The sequence below is a fragment of the Trachemys scripta genome, chromosome 24 (assembly GCF_013100865.1).
Source record: "Trachemys scripta elegans isolate TJP31775 chromosome 24, CAS_Tse_1.0, whole genome shotgun sequence".
NCBI lineage: Eukaryota > Metazoa > Chordata > Testudines > Emydidae > Trachemys > Trachemys scripta.
In genome coordinates, this window is record NC_048321.1 from 12,149,628 (window position 1) to 12,165,919 (window position 16,292).

General features: G+C 53.4%; 1 protein-coding gene across 1 annotated transcript in view; it reads left to right on the forward strand.

Annotated features, from left to right (window-relative positions):
- The first annotated feature begins 1,993 nt into the window (after positions 1–1,993).
- Positions 1,994–16,292, forward strand: part of HPN (hepsin) — a 40,281-nt gene continuing 25,982 nt past the window's right edge. Inside the window, exons 1-2 of the mRNA XM_034756740.1 lie at positions 1,994–2,150; positions 3,631–3,732. Coding sequence (XP_034612631.1) covers positions 3,717–3,732 — 16 coding nt within the window. The 5' untranslated portion in view covers positions 1,994–2,150; positions 3,631–3,716. The remainder of the gene's footprint in view (positions 2,151–3,630; positions 3,733–16,292) is intronic.

Consider the following 16,292-nt stretch of genomic DNA (forward strand, 5'->3'; position numbering starts at 1 on the left):
TCCTGAGATCTCCTCCAATCCTAATCGTCTATGATTCTATGAATGTGTGAATGGAGAGGTAAGGTGGCCACATAACAGTGTTTAGCCCACTGGTCCATCTTCAGTCCATGCATTATGCTTTTCCAGGATGATGGGTAAACATCCTCCGCATAAAATGGTAAAAAGTGGGGGACTGTAGTACTGAGTCATAAGCCTCTGTATCAGAGGTCTAGTACAAGGCAGGACCTACTCACAGAATCTCTCAAGAACAGGGCTGATCTTGCAGAAATACACATTGCTAAGAAGTGTTAAGCACAGAGCGCTCACACAAACACAGCCTGATATCAAGTGATACGAGAACATTCCGATATCAAGGATGGTACAAAAACATTCCCCAAGGGTACCAGGAACACACTGACCGCTCCTAAAAGATAAGGTCAGGAGGACAGTATGCAATAGAAATGTTTTGATCAAACCAACATGTAAAAGGTGATGGGTAATAACTAGCCATGTCAGGGGGCAGTGACTGTGTCAGAGGCAGTATGTAACTTGTTTGTATCAAGGTATAAAGATGTATCTCAGAGTAAGTATCTTTGTCCAGCCGAGGGGGAATGGAAAGTCCCGCCATTCACTGAGCTGTGTCCATTGTCATAGGCATACATGTCTTAGTATCCTCGTAGAGTCTGCCAGGTGTTATTACCGTGCTTTGTTGACAATAAACCTGGCCTGGTGCCTTCGTACCTTAATGGATCTTGTGGTCATTGGGCGGTTTGCTCGAGGTGTCTGCGCAGAGCTGGGGCAGCACACAGGGAGAACGCACACACACAGCCAAACGACTAACAACAGCATCTGTGCAGCACCCAGTGCAATGGGGGTCCCCGATCTTGCTAATGGGAAATGGGTTCCAGATTTGCTCGCCTGCACCAGGTGCTGAAATGCCCCTGATAAGTCATGACAGGGAAGTGGCTGGGGGGACCTTGCACTTCTCTAGCAGCCAACGTTGGTCATTTCATTCCAAACTGCTCTAGGCTCTCAGGGTTAAAACTTGCTGTCCTGCATGGCCTAGTGGGTGGAGCATGAGACTGAGGTTCAGGACACCTGGGTTCTGTTCCCAGGTGTGCCACTGGCCTGCTATGCGGCCTTGGACCAGTCCCTCCCCCACTGCGTGCCTCAGTTTCCCCTCCCAATCTAGCCCAAGCTATAATCTGCTGTTCATTAACCAGAGCAAATCCAGAGTGGCAGCAGGACTTGGGGGGGCAGTAGGCTGACTCCCGGTACCACTGGGCTCATTCCCAGCTGGAGCAGGCGCTCAGAGACCTGAGTCAGCAAACTCCATTGGCCTGGGGACCTGGGTGCTGCCTGTCCCCACCGTCCCCAGGCACCTGTTCCAGGGGCTGGCTGGATGCAGGCCCAGAGTGGGCTTGACCTCTTTCTGCCCACGGGAAGGGGCTAACGGGGTGGAACAGGGCAGTCTGCAGTCACATGCATCTCACCGTGCCTCAGTTTCCCCTCTATCCCCGGGGTTGAAGGGGCGGGAGGGGGACCGTAGAGTGTGCGCTCCTCCCCTGGAAAACGCCAGGCCTCGCAGCCAGCAGCTTGGGACCCAGCCAGAGCAGGTTTGCCATCTGCCTCCCCCGCTCCCCTCCTCCCAGCCCCTGCGCAAGCGAAGGTGAGACCCGAGGTGCACAGGACACAATGGCCCCATTGAGCGAAGGGAGGCAGCACTGCCAGGAAAAGGGAGGGGGGCTGCGAGGGGCGGGGCTTCCTGGCAGGTCACTCCTCCCAGACCTGGGATGGAACCCAGGAGTCCTGGCTCCCAGACCCGCTAGACCCCCCCCCCCCCCACTCCCCTCCAGCTCCGTCTTCCCCTCCCACATGCGCTGTGTGTAGCCTGGTCCCCCCAGTCCCCTGCCCCCCCTCCTCCGGGGGGGGGCATGCACAGGTGTCCTGCAGCGGCCACGCCCATTGGGCAGCCCGGCCCGGCCCCTCCCCCAGCCCCGCGCTCCCCTGCCGGGCCCCCGGCTCCGCCCGCCCCAGGTGAACCATCGCCCCGCTGAGCTGCCGCCTGGGCCGGGTGACCCCGGCGCCCCCCGCCATGCCGGCCCCTGCCCAGCCCCGGCCAGCTGCATGGTGAGCCCGCGGCCAGCCGGAGCCGCAGGGACGTGTCACGGGTAAGGGACCTCCCGCCCCGGGCACTGGCCGGGCATCGCGCCCCGACAGTCCCGCCCCATGAACCGCGCCCCGGACACCCCGCCCCCGACACCCCTGCACCAGGCACTGCTCCCGGGCACCCCCACCTTGGGCATCTCGCCCAAGGCAACTGTGTCCCAGACACCCCCTCCCAGGGCACTGTGCTCGGGCACCCCACCCTGGGCATCTCGCCCATGGCACTGCCCCAGACACCCCCCGGGCACCCCCTCTCAGGGCACTGTGCTCGGACCCCCCCACGGGCATCTTGCCCAAGGCACTGTGCCCCCAACACCCCCGCACTGGGCACCCCCCACCCCAGACACCCCCGCCCCGGACACCCCCACGCAGAGCAGTATCCTTGGACACCCCCACCACAGACACCCCTGCTCTAGGCTCCGTGCTCCCAACACCTCCCACCCTGGACCCCCTTGGCACCGCACCCACATCACCCCTCCCCCTGGGTACTGCACTCAGATCCCCACTCTGACCCCCACTGGGCACTGTGCCCCAAATCTCCCACCCCCCTTGGGCACTACACCCAGATCACGCCTCCCCCTGGGGGATGGGTGCGTGGATGTAGGGGTGAGGGATGGGTGTGTGGGGTGGATGGGGGGGATGGATGGATGGAGGGGTGTGAGGGAGAATGGGGGGGGGGTGCGTGGGGTCAATGGGTGGATTGAGGGGCATGTGGGGGGATGCATGGATGGACGGAGAGGGTGCGTGGGGGGGATGGGTTGGTGGCTGTATGGGGGATGGGTGGATGGAGGAGTGCGTGGGGCGATGGATGGATGGGAGGATGGAGGGGTGCATGGGGCAATGGATGGGTGGGTGGATGGAGGGGTGCGTGAGGGGATCGATGGGTGGATGGAGGGTGCGTGGGGGGATGGATGGAGGGGTGCGTGGAGCAATGGATGGACGGGTGGATGGGGGATGGGTGGATGGAGAGGTGCGTGGGGCAATGTATGGGGGATGGGTGGGTGGCTGGATGGGGGATGGGCGGATGGAAAGGCACATGGGGAATGGTTTATCCGGCGCTGCCCATTGCCAAAACAGCAGTGCAGGCTCGGCAGTGGCTGGCTGGATGCTGTGGTTGTCTCCCCACAGTGCGGCTCCCACAGCCAGTGCCTGCCCCATGGGCTTGCAGGGGATGTGGTTCAGTACGTGGAGCTTGGGCAGCGCAGAATCGGGCCCCACCCCAGAAGTGGCTGCATGTCAGCATCCGGTGAGCCATCCCCATGAGGTGTTATGTGCAGCTGTTCCCCAGCTGCCCTGCCCAAGAGGTGACTACACCTCAGCTCCGGGCAAGCCATCCCTGTGTGTCCACGCCTGTGGGGTGAAAGGCTGCAGAGGGAGGGGATTTGGGGTCCCCGAGCAGGATCTCAGAGACCAGGAGTCCTGTGCTGGCGCCAGCCAGGGCTGGGAACCCTGTAGTCACCGCCCCGCTGTGCTCTCTGTCCCCAGGGTGCAGGACTTGCCGGGTGCCAGGGGAGCAGGGTCTGTCTGGCCCGGCCCACTGGCTCCAGTCAATCATTAACCGCGGCAAGGAGATGGCTGAGAAAGACGGTGAGTCGCGGGGGAGCTGGGCCGCAGGCTACTCCTGCCCTAATCCCACATCCTGCTTCCTGCCCTAGCCAGTGCCTCCGCCCAGTGCCGTGTCCCCCATGATTGGGGGATCCCTGATCCCATCCACGCCCCTGCCTTCTCCCCAATCCCTCCTACCTTCCCTGATCCAACACCCCCATCTCCAATCTCCCCACCCCTCCCCCATTCCTGATCCCACAACTCCCCCAGCCCCATATCCTTCCCACCCCTTCCCAATCCCTGATCCCACCCTCCCCTAGTCCCATATTCCACCCCCTCCCCAAACCCTGATTCCATGTTCCTCCCCTTCCCTCAGTCCAATATCCCACACCCCACCCCTCTCCAATCCCTGATTCCATCCTTCCCCCAGTCCCAAATCCCACACCCCACCCCTTCCCAATCCCTGATCCCACGTCCCTCCCCTAGTCCCATATCCTACACCCACCCCTTCCCAATCCCTGATCCCACGTCCCTCCCCTTCCCCCCGTCCCATATCCTACACCCCACCCCTCCCCAATCCCAGATCCCACCCCTTCTCAGATCCCACGTCCCTCCTCCAGTCCCATATCCCATACCCCACCTCTTCCCAATGCCTGATCCCATGTCCCAGCCCCTCCCCAATCCCACTTCCCAGCCCCTCCCCAATCCCTGATCCCATTCCTCCCCCGGCCCCATATTCCACACCCCCGCCCTTCCCAATTCCTGATCCCATGTCCCTGCCCCTTCCCCAATCCCTCTCCCCTTCCCTGATCCAACACCCCCTTCTCCAGTCCCCCACCCCTCTCCCAATCCTACATCCCACACCCATCTGCCCCTTCCCAATCCACCCTCCCCCCCCCCCGCTTTTCTGATCGCTCCCCCCTCCCTGAACTGCAGGAGAAATAGATCATTAACAGTGCCAGATGGCTGGGCAGAGGACACCAGAGGGTCACGCTGCCTGAGCTCAGCTCAGCTCCCTTCTGGTCCCCCACTCCAGGCTGGCCCCCTCCCCACCCCAGAGGGGTAGGCTGGGGAGAAGGGGCAGGGCTAGGGGCAGATAGGGGAGGGGAGGTTTGTGGGTGGGGAGGTGGTCGAAGCCAGCGGGGGAAGGGTGGGGAATTGGTGCATGGCTGGTGGGGGTAAGGAGCTGGCCCAGCTGGCAGAGGAGGGGCAGAGGTGATATTGTTGTGAGTCTGAAGTTAATGGCGGTTTGAGATTGTCATATAAGAGGGTCAGCTGGAATTCTGTAACCAAAATCCTCAGTCGACAATCGGCACAGCCCTGTGCACCGCAAAGTAAGAACAGATCCAGCCCCACCCCGCGGTGAGGGGCAGAGTTGGCCGTGCCCCTTCTCCATAGGGTGACCAGACAGCAAATGTATAAAATCAGGACAGGGGTGGGGGGTAATAGGAGCCTATATAAGAAAAAGACCCAAAAATCGGGACTGTCCCTATAAAATAGGGACATCTGGTCACCCTACTTCTCCACTGGAACGGGTGGGATGCGCAGTTTCATCCCCCAACTAAGTTCCAAACCTTCTGTCGTTATATAGCCAAAGAGACCCCTCCTTGCCACAAAAACCCACCCAGAACTAAGGGTGCGGCAGGACCCCCTGACTTGAAGTGGTTTCCATCATATCCAGGGTTAACAGTTTGGTTCAATGGCTCTCAGCACCCCCACGATACACATTGTTCCAGCCTCCCTGGCCCTGAATCATCTGTTCTGATGGGATTTCCTTTCAGAGGAAGTCTGTACTGATTGATGTGTGAAGGCAGCATTATTTACAGTGGAGACGACCAACGTTGTTCAAGTTCAAGATAATCTCTCTCAGTGTGTCCTTCTTTCCCCATGATCATTCTTCCCTAGTGATTCTCCCTAGCAAAAATCACCCCTCATCAATCCCAGGTTTAATGTTTACATCAGCCTTAGATCTATATTCATAGAATCATAGGACTGGAAGGGACCTCGCGAGGTCCAGTCCCCTGCACTCATGGCAGGACTAAATATTATCTAGACCAGCCCTGACAGGTGTTTGTCCAACCTGCTCTTAAAAATCTCCAGTGATGGAGATTCAACAACCTCCCTGGGCAATTTATTCCAGTGCTTAGCTACCCTGACAGGAAGTTTTTTGTAATGTCCAACCTAAACCTCCCTTGCTGCAATTTAAACCCATTGCTTCTTGTTCTATCCTTAGAGGATAAGAAGAACAATTTTTCTCCCTCCTCCTTATGACACCCTTTTATGTACTTGAAAACTGTTATCATATCTCCTCTCAATCTTCTCTTCTCCAGACTGAACAATCCCAGTGTTTTCAATCTTCCCTCATAGCTCATGTTTTCTAGATCTTTAATCATTTTTGTTGCTCTTCTCTGGACTTTCTCCAATTTCTTCACATTTTTGCTGAAATGCGGCGCCCAGAACTGGACACAATACTCCAGTTGAGGCCTAATCAGCGCAGAGTAGAATGACTTCTCATGTCTTACTTACAACACTCCTCCTAATACATCCCAGAATGGTGTTCGCTTTTTTTGCAACAGCATTTCAGCATTGACTCATATTTAGCTTGTGGTCCACTATAAGCACCAGACCCCTTTCCGCAGCACTCCTTCCTAGGCAGTCATTTCCCATTTTGTATGAACGCAACTGTTTGTTCCTTGCTAAGTGGAGTACTTTGCATTTATCCTTATTGAATTTCATCCTATTTACCTCTGACCATTTCTTCAGTTTGTCCAGATCATTTTGAATTTTAATCCTATCCTTCAAAGCACTTGCAACCCCTCCCATCTGGGTATCCTCTGCAGACTTTAGAAGTGTTCTCTCTATACCATTATCTAAATAATTGATGAAGATATTGAACAGAACTGGACCCAGAACTGATCCCTTGAGGGACCCCACTCGTTATGCCCTTCCAGCATGACTGTGAACCACTAATAATTACTCTCTGGGAACGGTTTTCCAGCCAATTATGAACCCACCTTCTTCTAATGGCTCCATCTAGGTTGCATTTCCCAGTTTGTTTATGAGAAAATCATGTGAGACCGTATCAAAAACTTTACTAAAATCAAGATATACCACATCTATCGCTTCCCCCCTACCCACAAGGTTTGTTACCCTGTAAAGAAAGCTATCAGGTTGGTTTGACAAGTTTTGTTCTTGACAAATCCATGCTGATTCTTACTTATCACCTTATTATCTTCTAGATGTTTCAAATTGATTGCTTAATTATTTGCTTCATTATCTTTCTGTGTACAGAAGTTAAGCTGATTGGTCTGTAATTCCTTGGGTTGTCCTTATTTCCCTTTTTATAGATGGGCACGATATTTGTCCTTTTCCAGTCTTCTGGAATCTCTCGTGTCTTCCATGACTTTTGGAAGATAATTGCTAATGACTCAGATATCTCCTCAGTCAGCTCCTTGAGTATTCTAGGATACATTTCATCCTGGTGACTTGAAGACATCTAACTTGTATAAGTAATTTTTGACTTGTTTGTTCCCTATTTTAGCCTTTGATTAAGGGAATCAAGGATATCTGGTGTTCTATAGGCATGGAGATGCCACAGATTATTAGATTAAAGCCTAATAGATAAAATACATTATCTTACTTATAGGACAAGGCCCAGTGTTCTGGGCCTTAGAATTCAAACATCTCCTTTGTTAATATCATACAGATTCTAAAGCATAGTTGATATATAAATGAATCAAATATACGGAAAGTAAGGACTAAAAGGGTTAATATTTACTAAGAAATACTAAAAATACTGTCAGATGGCAGCTGCAGTGGTGTTATAGGCGTTATTGATTTAGGGTTTCTTCATGGAGTATGGAGGTGTAGTGATCTGATAGCTATATAATAGGTACACGTACCCTTCCCTCCATCTCCACACACATCTCATCCATCCATCCACGTATCCATCCATCCAATCCCACACATACCTCTCCATCCATCCATCTCCACATATATCCATCCATCCATCTCCACACATCACTCTTAATCCATCCGTCCATCTATCTCCACACGAATCCATGCATCCATCCCCACATGTATCCATCCATCCATTCTCACATATATCTCTCCATCCATCCATCTATCCACCCATTCCCACATGTATCCATCCATCCATTCTCACATATATCTCTCCATCCATCCATCTATCCATCCATCTCCACACACATCCCATCCATCCATCCATCCATCCATCTCCACACGTACCCCTCCATCTATCCTCACATGTATCCCTTCATTTTCTTGTCTGTCCATCCATACATACATACATCTCCCCATCCATCCATCCATCCATCCATCCATCCATCCATCCATCCATCCATCCATCCACACANCCATCCATCCATCCATCCATCCATCCATCCATCCATCCATCCATCCATCCACACATGTATCCCTCCATCCATCTAACTCCACATGCATCCATCCATTCCCACAAATGCCCCTCCATCTGTCCATCCCCACAGGTATCCATCTATACATCTATCTCCACACACACACTTCTCCATCCAGCCAGCCAGCCCACATAGAATCATAGAAGTGTAGGAGTGGAAGGTACCATGAGAGGTCATCTAGTCCAGTGTTCTGCACTCATGGCAGGACTAAGTATTATCTAGACCATCCCTGAGAGGTGTTTGTCCAACTTGCTCTTAAAAATCTCCAATGATGGAGATTCAACAACCTCGCTAGGCAATTTATTCCAGTGCTTAAACACCCTGACAGGAAGTTTTTCCTAATGTCCAATCTAAACCTCCCTTGCTGCAATTTAAGCCCATTGCTTCTTGTCCAGTCCTCAAAGGTTAAGAAGAACAATTTTTCTCCCTCTTCCTATTAACAAGCTTTTATGTACTTGAAAACTGTTATCATGTCCTGTCTCAGTCTTCTCTTCTCCAGACGAAACAAACTCAATTTTTTCAGTCTTTCCTCATAGGTCATGTTTTCTAGACCTTTAATCATTTTTGTTGCTCTTCTCTGGACTTTCTCCAATTTCTCCACATCTTTGCTGAAATGTGGTGCCCAGAAGTGGACACAATACTCCAGCTGAGGCCTAATCAGTGTGGAGTAGAGCAGAAGAATGACTTCTCGTGTCTTGCTTACAATAGTCCCGCTAATACATCCCAGAAGGATGTTCGCTTTTTTTGCAGCAGTGTTACACTGTTGACTCATATTTAGCTTGTGGTCCATTATGAGCACCAGATCCTTTCCGCAGGACTCCTTCCTAGGCAGTCATTTCCCATTTTGTATGCGTGCAACTGATTGTTCCTTGCTAAGTGGAGCACTTTGCATTTGTCCTTATTGAATTTCATCCTATTTACTTCAGACCATTTCTTCAGTTTGTCCAGATCATTTTGAATTTTAATCCTATCCTCCAAAGCACTTTCAATCCCTCCCAATTTGGTATCGTCCGCAAACTTTATAAGTGTCCTCTCTATGCCATTATCTAAATCATGGATGAAGATATTGAACAGAACTGAACCCAGAACTGATCCCCGCAGGACCCCACTTGATATACCCTTCTAGCCTGACTGTGAACCACTGATAACTACTCCTGGGAACAGTTTTCCAGCTAGTTATGTGCCCACCTTATAGTAGCTCAATCAAGATTGCATTTCCCCAGTTTGTCTATGAGAAGGTCACGCGAGACAGTATCAAAAGCTTTACTGAAGTCAAGATATACCACATCTACCACTTCCCCCCCATCCACAGGTCTTGTTAGCTTTCTTTGACAGCGTATCAGGTTGGTTTGACACAATTGGTTCTTGACAAATCCATGCCGACTGTTATTTATCACCTTATTATCTTTTAGGTGTTTGCAAATTGATTGCGTAATTATTTGCTCTATTATCTTTCTGTGTACAGAAGTTAAGATGACTGGTCTGTAATTCCCCAGGTTGTTCTTATTTCCCTTTTTATAGATGGGCACGATATTTGCCCTTTTCCAGTCCTCTGGTATCTCTTCCATCTTTCATGACTTTTGGGAGATAATTGCTAATGGCTCAGATATCTCCTCAGTCAGCTCCTTGCGTATTCTAGGATACATTTCATCAGGCCCTGGTGACTTCAAGACATCTAATGTGTCTGAGTAATTTTTAACTTGTTCTTTCCCTATTTTAGCCTCTGATCCTACCCTATTTTCACTGGCATTCACCATGTTAGACATCCAATCACTACTAACTTTTTTGGAAAAAACAGAAACAACAAAGTCATTTATCACTTCTGTCCTTTCCACATTTTCTGTTATTGTTTCCCTCTCTCCCTGCATTGAGTAACGGGCCTACCCTGTCCTGGGTCTATGAGTCTAACCCTAACTCTATGTCTCTAGATAGTTTAATTTTGTTTTGTGCCTTGGCCTTTCTAATTTTGTCCCTACAGACTTGTGTTATTTGTTTATATTCATCCTTTGTAGTTTGACCTAGTTTCCAATTTTTGTAGGACGCTTTTTTTTGAGTTTCAGATCGTTGAAGAGCTCCTGGTTAAGACAGGGTGGTCTGTTGCTGTACTTCCTATCTTTCCTTTGAAGTGGGATAGTTTGCTCTTTTTCCCTTAATTTCTCTAAGAAAAACTGCCAACTCTCTCAAACTCTTTTCCCCCTTATACTTGCTTCCCATGGGATCTTACCTACCAACTGCCTGAATTTGCTAAAGTCTCTGCCTTCTTGAAATCCACTATCTTTATTGTGCTGTTTTCCCTCCTACCACTCCTTAAAATCACAAACTCTTCATGATCACTTTCACCTAAGCTGCCTTTCACTTTCAAATTCAACCAGTTCCTCCCTATTTGTCAAAATCAAATCTAGAACAGCGTCTTCCCAGTAGCTTTCTCCACCATCTGAAATAAAAAAATTTCTCCAATACATTCCAAGAACTTGTTGGATAATCTTTGCCCTGCTGTATTATTTACATATACCACTCCCTCCCTTGCGCCCTCCCTCCCTCCATCTCCATATGTACACCTCCTTCCCTCCATCCATCCATTCATCCATCTCCACATGTAGCCCTCCTTTCCTCCATCCATCCATTCATCTCCACATATACCTCTCCTTCCCTCCATCCTTCCATCCATCTCCACATGTACCCCTCCTTCCCTCCCTCCCTCCATCCATCCATCCATCTCCACATGTACTCCTCATTCCCTGACTCCATCCATCCACTCATCCAGGGGAGGAGGGATAGTTAAATGATTTGAGCATTGGCCTGCTAAACCCAGGGTTGTGAGTTCAATCCTTGAGGGAGCTATTTAGGGAACTGGGGTAAAAATCTTTCTGGGGATTGGTCCTGCTTTGAGCAGGAGGTTGGACTAGATGACCTCCTGAGGTCCCTTCCAACCCTGATATTCTATGATTCCCCAGCACCAATCGGGCTGGTCTGTGGCTTCCACAAGAGTCACTGGTGCTTTCTCAGCAGTTCCCCATGGTAGCGGTTTGTGGCCTGGGAGACTCACAAGGAATCTGACCTGTCAGGGTGGGGCAGGTGCACCTCAGGGCTGGGATGTTCAACAAGGACAAGTGCATAGTCCTGCACTGAGGTCAGAAGAATCTCATGCACTGCTACAGGCTGGGGACTGACTGGCTAAGCCGGGATGGCCAACCTGAGCTTGGGAAGGAGCCAGAATTTACCAATGTACATTGCCAAAGAGCCACAGTAATATGTCAGTAGCCATAGGTGCCAACTCTGGGACTGGAGCACCCACAGGGAAGAATTAGTGGGTGCTCTGCACCCACCGGCAGCCAAGCTCCCCTTACCCCCCCGCCCCACTTCCTCTTCCCCTGAGGGTGCCACGTCCCCGCTCCTCCGCCTACCTCCCAGCGCTTGCCACTGCCAAACAGCTGTTTGGTGGCATAGCAAGCTCTGGGAGGGAGGGGGAAGGAGCGGGAACATGGCGCACTCAGGGGAAGAGGTGGGGAAGAGGCGAGGCTGGGGCGGGGATTTGGGGAAGAAGTTGGAATAGGGGCAGGGAAGGGGTGGAGTTGGGGCAGGGACTTTGGGGAAGGGGTTGGAATGGGGGCGGGGCAGGGGTGGAGTCAGGACTGGGCCAGGTTCAGAGCGGGTCGAGCACCCACTGGCGCGAGAAGTCGGCACCTATGTCAGAAGCCCCCCCATCAGCCCCCCCAGCTCCCAGAGCCTCCCACCCACCAGCAGCCCCATCGATCAGATGTTTTGTGGTGTGCAGGAGGGTCTTGGGGGGGGGGATGGAGAGGAGCCAGGGGTTGAGCAAAAAGAACAGGAGTACTTGTGGCACCTTAGAGACTAACAAATTTATTAGAGCATAAGCTTTCGTGGACTACAGCCCACTTCTTCGCCCCCTGGGCACATTGGAAAGTTGGTGCCTGTAGCTCCAGCTCCGGAGTCGGTGTCTATACAAGGAGCCACATATTAACTTCTGAAGAGCCACATGTGGCTCCAGAGCCACAGGTTGGCCACCCCTGAGATAGGTAGCAGTTCTGCAGAAAAGGCCCTGGGGATTACAGGGGACGAGAAGCTGGATATGAGTCAACAGTGTGCCATTGTTGCCAAGAAGGCCAACGGCATTTATAAGTAGGGGCATTGCCAGCAGATCAAGGGACGTGATCGTTCCCCTCTATTCAGCACTGGTGAGGCCACATCTGGAGTATTGCATCCAGTTTTGGTCCCCGCACTACAGAAAGGATGTGGACCAATTGGAGAGAGTCCTGCAGAGGGCAACAAAAATGATTAGGGGGCTGGGGCACATGACTTACGAGGAGAGGCTGAGGGAACTGGGATTGTTTAGTCTGCAGAAGAGAAGAATGTGGGGGGATTTGATAGCTGCTTTCAACTACCTGAAAGGGGGTTCCAAAGAGGATGGATCTAGACTGTTCTCTCTGGTACCAGATGACAGAACAAGGAGTAATAGTCTCAAGTTGCAGTGGGGGAGGTTTAGGTTGGATATTAGAAAAAACTTTTTCACTAGGAGGGTGGTGAAGCACTGGAATGGGTTATCTAGGGAGGTGGTGGAATCTCCTTCCCTAGAGGTTTTTAAGGCCCAGCTTGACAAAGCCCTGTCTGGGATGATTTAGTTGGGAATTGGTCCTGCTTTGAGCAGGGGGTTGGACTAGATGCCCTCCTGAGGTCCCTTCCAACCCTGATATTCTATGATTCTATGATTTGCAGATATCCCTTCACCTCTCCTGCCCTGCTCGCTGCATCAAGTGNTCCGGGGGGGCGGGCGGGAGGTGTGTGTGCCACGGGAAGAAGCTGACTGGGTTAGTGGCTGCAGTGGCTTTTTTGATCTTCTTCCAGTGAGGTCACCACTGCCCCAGCTGCTCACGTGGCTCTGCTGCTGGGGGGGTGACCCCGTCCCCGGGGTGGCTGATCATGTGGCCCTGTAGCTGTGGGGACTGATCCGTGCCTGGGACAGCTGCTCACACAGCCTTGGACATGGAGCGGGGCTGACCTGTGCCCGGGGCGGCTGCTCACGCGGCCTTGCACCTGGAGCGGGGGCTGACCCGGCTGTGACTCGTTTTCCGATGGAAAATCAGGTTCTCAAGAAAACAAACGTTTTGGCAGAAGAGGGGAAGGGATGTGGTGGGGGAGGGGGACACGGGTTCTCTCCCCAGCTTTGGGAGGGGACTAGGGTCTAGTAGTTAGAGCAGGCAGGGCTGGGAGCCAGGACTCCTGGGTTCTATCTGAGAACTTTCTGATTTTCCTGTGGGAGAAAAAAATGAAGTGTGTGTGGGGGGGAGGGCGGGCGGGGGGATATTTGGTGTTTTGACAAATAGTGGGAATTTTCCTGAGGGAAAAGCACTCCCTGCTGTGAGCCGCTGAGATGCTTTAGCCTATCTGGCCGGGCCTGGGGAAGAGACGCAGTGGGGCAGAGGGGCAGCTGGCTTTAGCAGTGTGTCCTAGCTGAATTCAGCGCTGTGTGCTAATGTCTCCTCTGCCTGCCAGTTCCCTGCCTATCACCTGCACCCTGGGGGCGGGGGGGCTCAGGGAGCCTGCAAAGGGCTTTCCCTCTGTGGCTTTCTGGGAGTTCCCTTCAGCTTATTTGCCTAAGCCTTTCGCAGCTTCCCCACTGGCTCAGCTGGCCATTAGCTACCCTTTGGGCACTCCCATCCCAGGCCTTGTGCCAGGCGCTGCACAGCCCACGAGCAGGGCCGGCTCCAGGCACCAGCTGAGTAAGCTGGTGCTTGGGGCCGCAGACTGTTCGAGGCGGCATTCCGCCCAATCCTAGGGCGGCACGGCTGCTTTTTTTTGTTTTTGTTTTTTTGAACCAGAGCGCCCTGCAGGGCTGTCCTCTTCCTTCCCTCCCCGCCGACCGGAGCGGAGCCCTGGCGGCAGGAGGCGGCGCAGCGGGAGGGGCCGCGTGGCAGTGCCCCTGCTGTAGCCCTGGCCGCTCCCTTCTCTCTCTCTCTCTCTCCCGCCCGCTCCCTCCTCCTCCCCCCCCCCAGCTGGTCCCCCTGCACCCGCAATTTTTTTTTTTTTTTTTTTTTTGCTTGGGGCGGCCAAAAAGCGCGAGCCAGCCCTGCCCACAAGAGACAGGCCCTGTCCCAGAGATCATCGGCCTCGTTGCCCCTGGCACTGGCTGGGGCTGTACGTATCTAGCCAGGTCTGGCTCTGCTAGGGTGACCAGATAGCAAGTGTGAAAAATCGGGACGAGGGTGGGGGGTAATAGGAGCCCCTATAAAAAAGAAGCCCCAAATATCAGGACTGTCCCTATAAAATCGGGACATCTGGTCACCCTAGGCTCTGCCCAAGGACCCCCAGTGAGCTGTGCTCCCGGAGGGCTCCTGCTAGTGGTACTGCTCATCGCTGGCCCTGCTGTGCCACCCCAGGACGACTGTACACACACACACCGCCCAGTTGTGTGACCCTTGGGTGACTGTACACACACACACAGCCCCATTGTGTGATCCCAGGGCAACTGTGTACACACACACACACACACACAACGCCCAGTTGTGTGACCCTAGGGTGACTGTACACACACATACAGCCCCACTGTGCCCCCTTGGGTGACTGTACACACACACACAACACCCAGTTGTGTGACCCTAGGGTGACTGTACACACACACACAGCCCCATTGTGTGACCCCAGGGCAACTGTACACACACACACACACACACAACGCCCAGTTGTGTGACCCTAGGTGACTGTAAACACACACACACACACACACATGGTGTGACCCTAGGGTGACTGTACACACACACAGCCCCACTGTGTGACCCCCCCAGGGTGACTGTACACACACATACAGCCCTACTGTGCCCCCTGGCAAGTGTACACACAGAGAGTTCTGTTGTGTGACCCCAGGATGACTGTACACACACACTGCCCAGTTATGTGACCCTATGGCGACTTTACATACACACACAGCCCTATTGTGTGACCCTAGGGTGACTGCATGCATACGCGCGCACACACACACACACACAGAGCCCCATTGTGTGACCCCCCTCCCAGGGCAACTGTACACACACATACAACCCCCCTAAGCTCCCCGGGTGAATGTACACAGATACAACCCCATTGTGTGACCCCAGAGCAACTACACACACACAGAGAATCCTGTTGTGTGACCCCAGGATCACTGTACACAAACATACAGCCCCAGTGTGTCCCCCTGACCCCTTAGGGTGACCTTACACACAGGCTGGTTGTGTGATACTAGGACTGTTGAATAAGTGTGTTGCCATTGTATTATTTCAGTGCAGTTGAAGATATAAATGTCTTTGTGTTGTCCCCTTACACTGGGGGGTGGGTGGTGGGGAGCCAGGACTCCAGGTTCTATCCCCAGCTCCGATTGCCCCTCTCTGTGCCTCAGTTTCCCCATCTGTACATTTCAGAAAGTAGCACTTGTCCTGTGGTGGACCCCCCCCCCGCCCCAAACCACTGGTTCTCCTTCCCAGGTGTAGGCTGGCAGCTCCCTTCCCCCACCTGGGCTGGGCTGCTGGGGGAGGGGGGAGTGCAGGAGCCAATCCTCCCAGGCCAGGTGTGAGGAGATCAAAAAACCCATCCTGCGCCCCTTCCCTGTCTGTCCCAGCACAGCATCCGCAGCCCCAGCCCAGATGGCCCCCTGGCTACCAGGCACTGGGCTCGGGGCAGAGCCCTTCAGCCCTGTACTGAGCATGGGCCAGGTTCAGTCGCACACCCATGTCCCCACAGAGCCCCCTTCCCCCCCCTGGGGGGGTTACTGGTCAGAGCAGGGGGGCTGGGAATCAGTCAACTAAATGGGATGGTGCTGCCAGGAACACAGCAACATGCTGGGGCTTTGGGGCTAACGCCGAGTATGGGAACAAAACAACTCCTCCTCAGCCCCTGCCCTGTTCCCCCTTCTGAGCCCCCAACCCCACAGCATGGAGCCCCCTGCAAAGCCTGCCAGCCAGCTACCTGCAGCCCAGCGCCCCCTGCTGAGCCCCCTGCCCCGTGCCCTGCAGCCCAGCGCCACCTGCTGAGCCCCGTGCCCTGCAGCACAGCGCCCCCTGCTGTGCCCCCCTGCTGAGCTCCCTGCCCCGTGCCCTGCAGCCCAGCGCCCCCTGCTGAGCCCCCTGCCCTGCAGCACAGCGTACTTCATGGACGATGAGATCGGAAGAGCGTCCA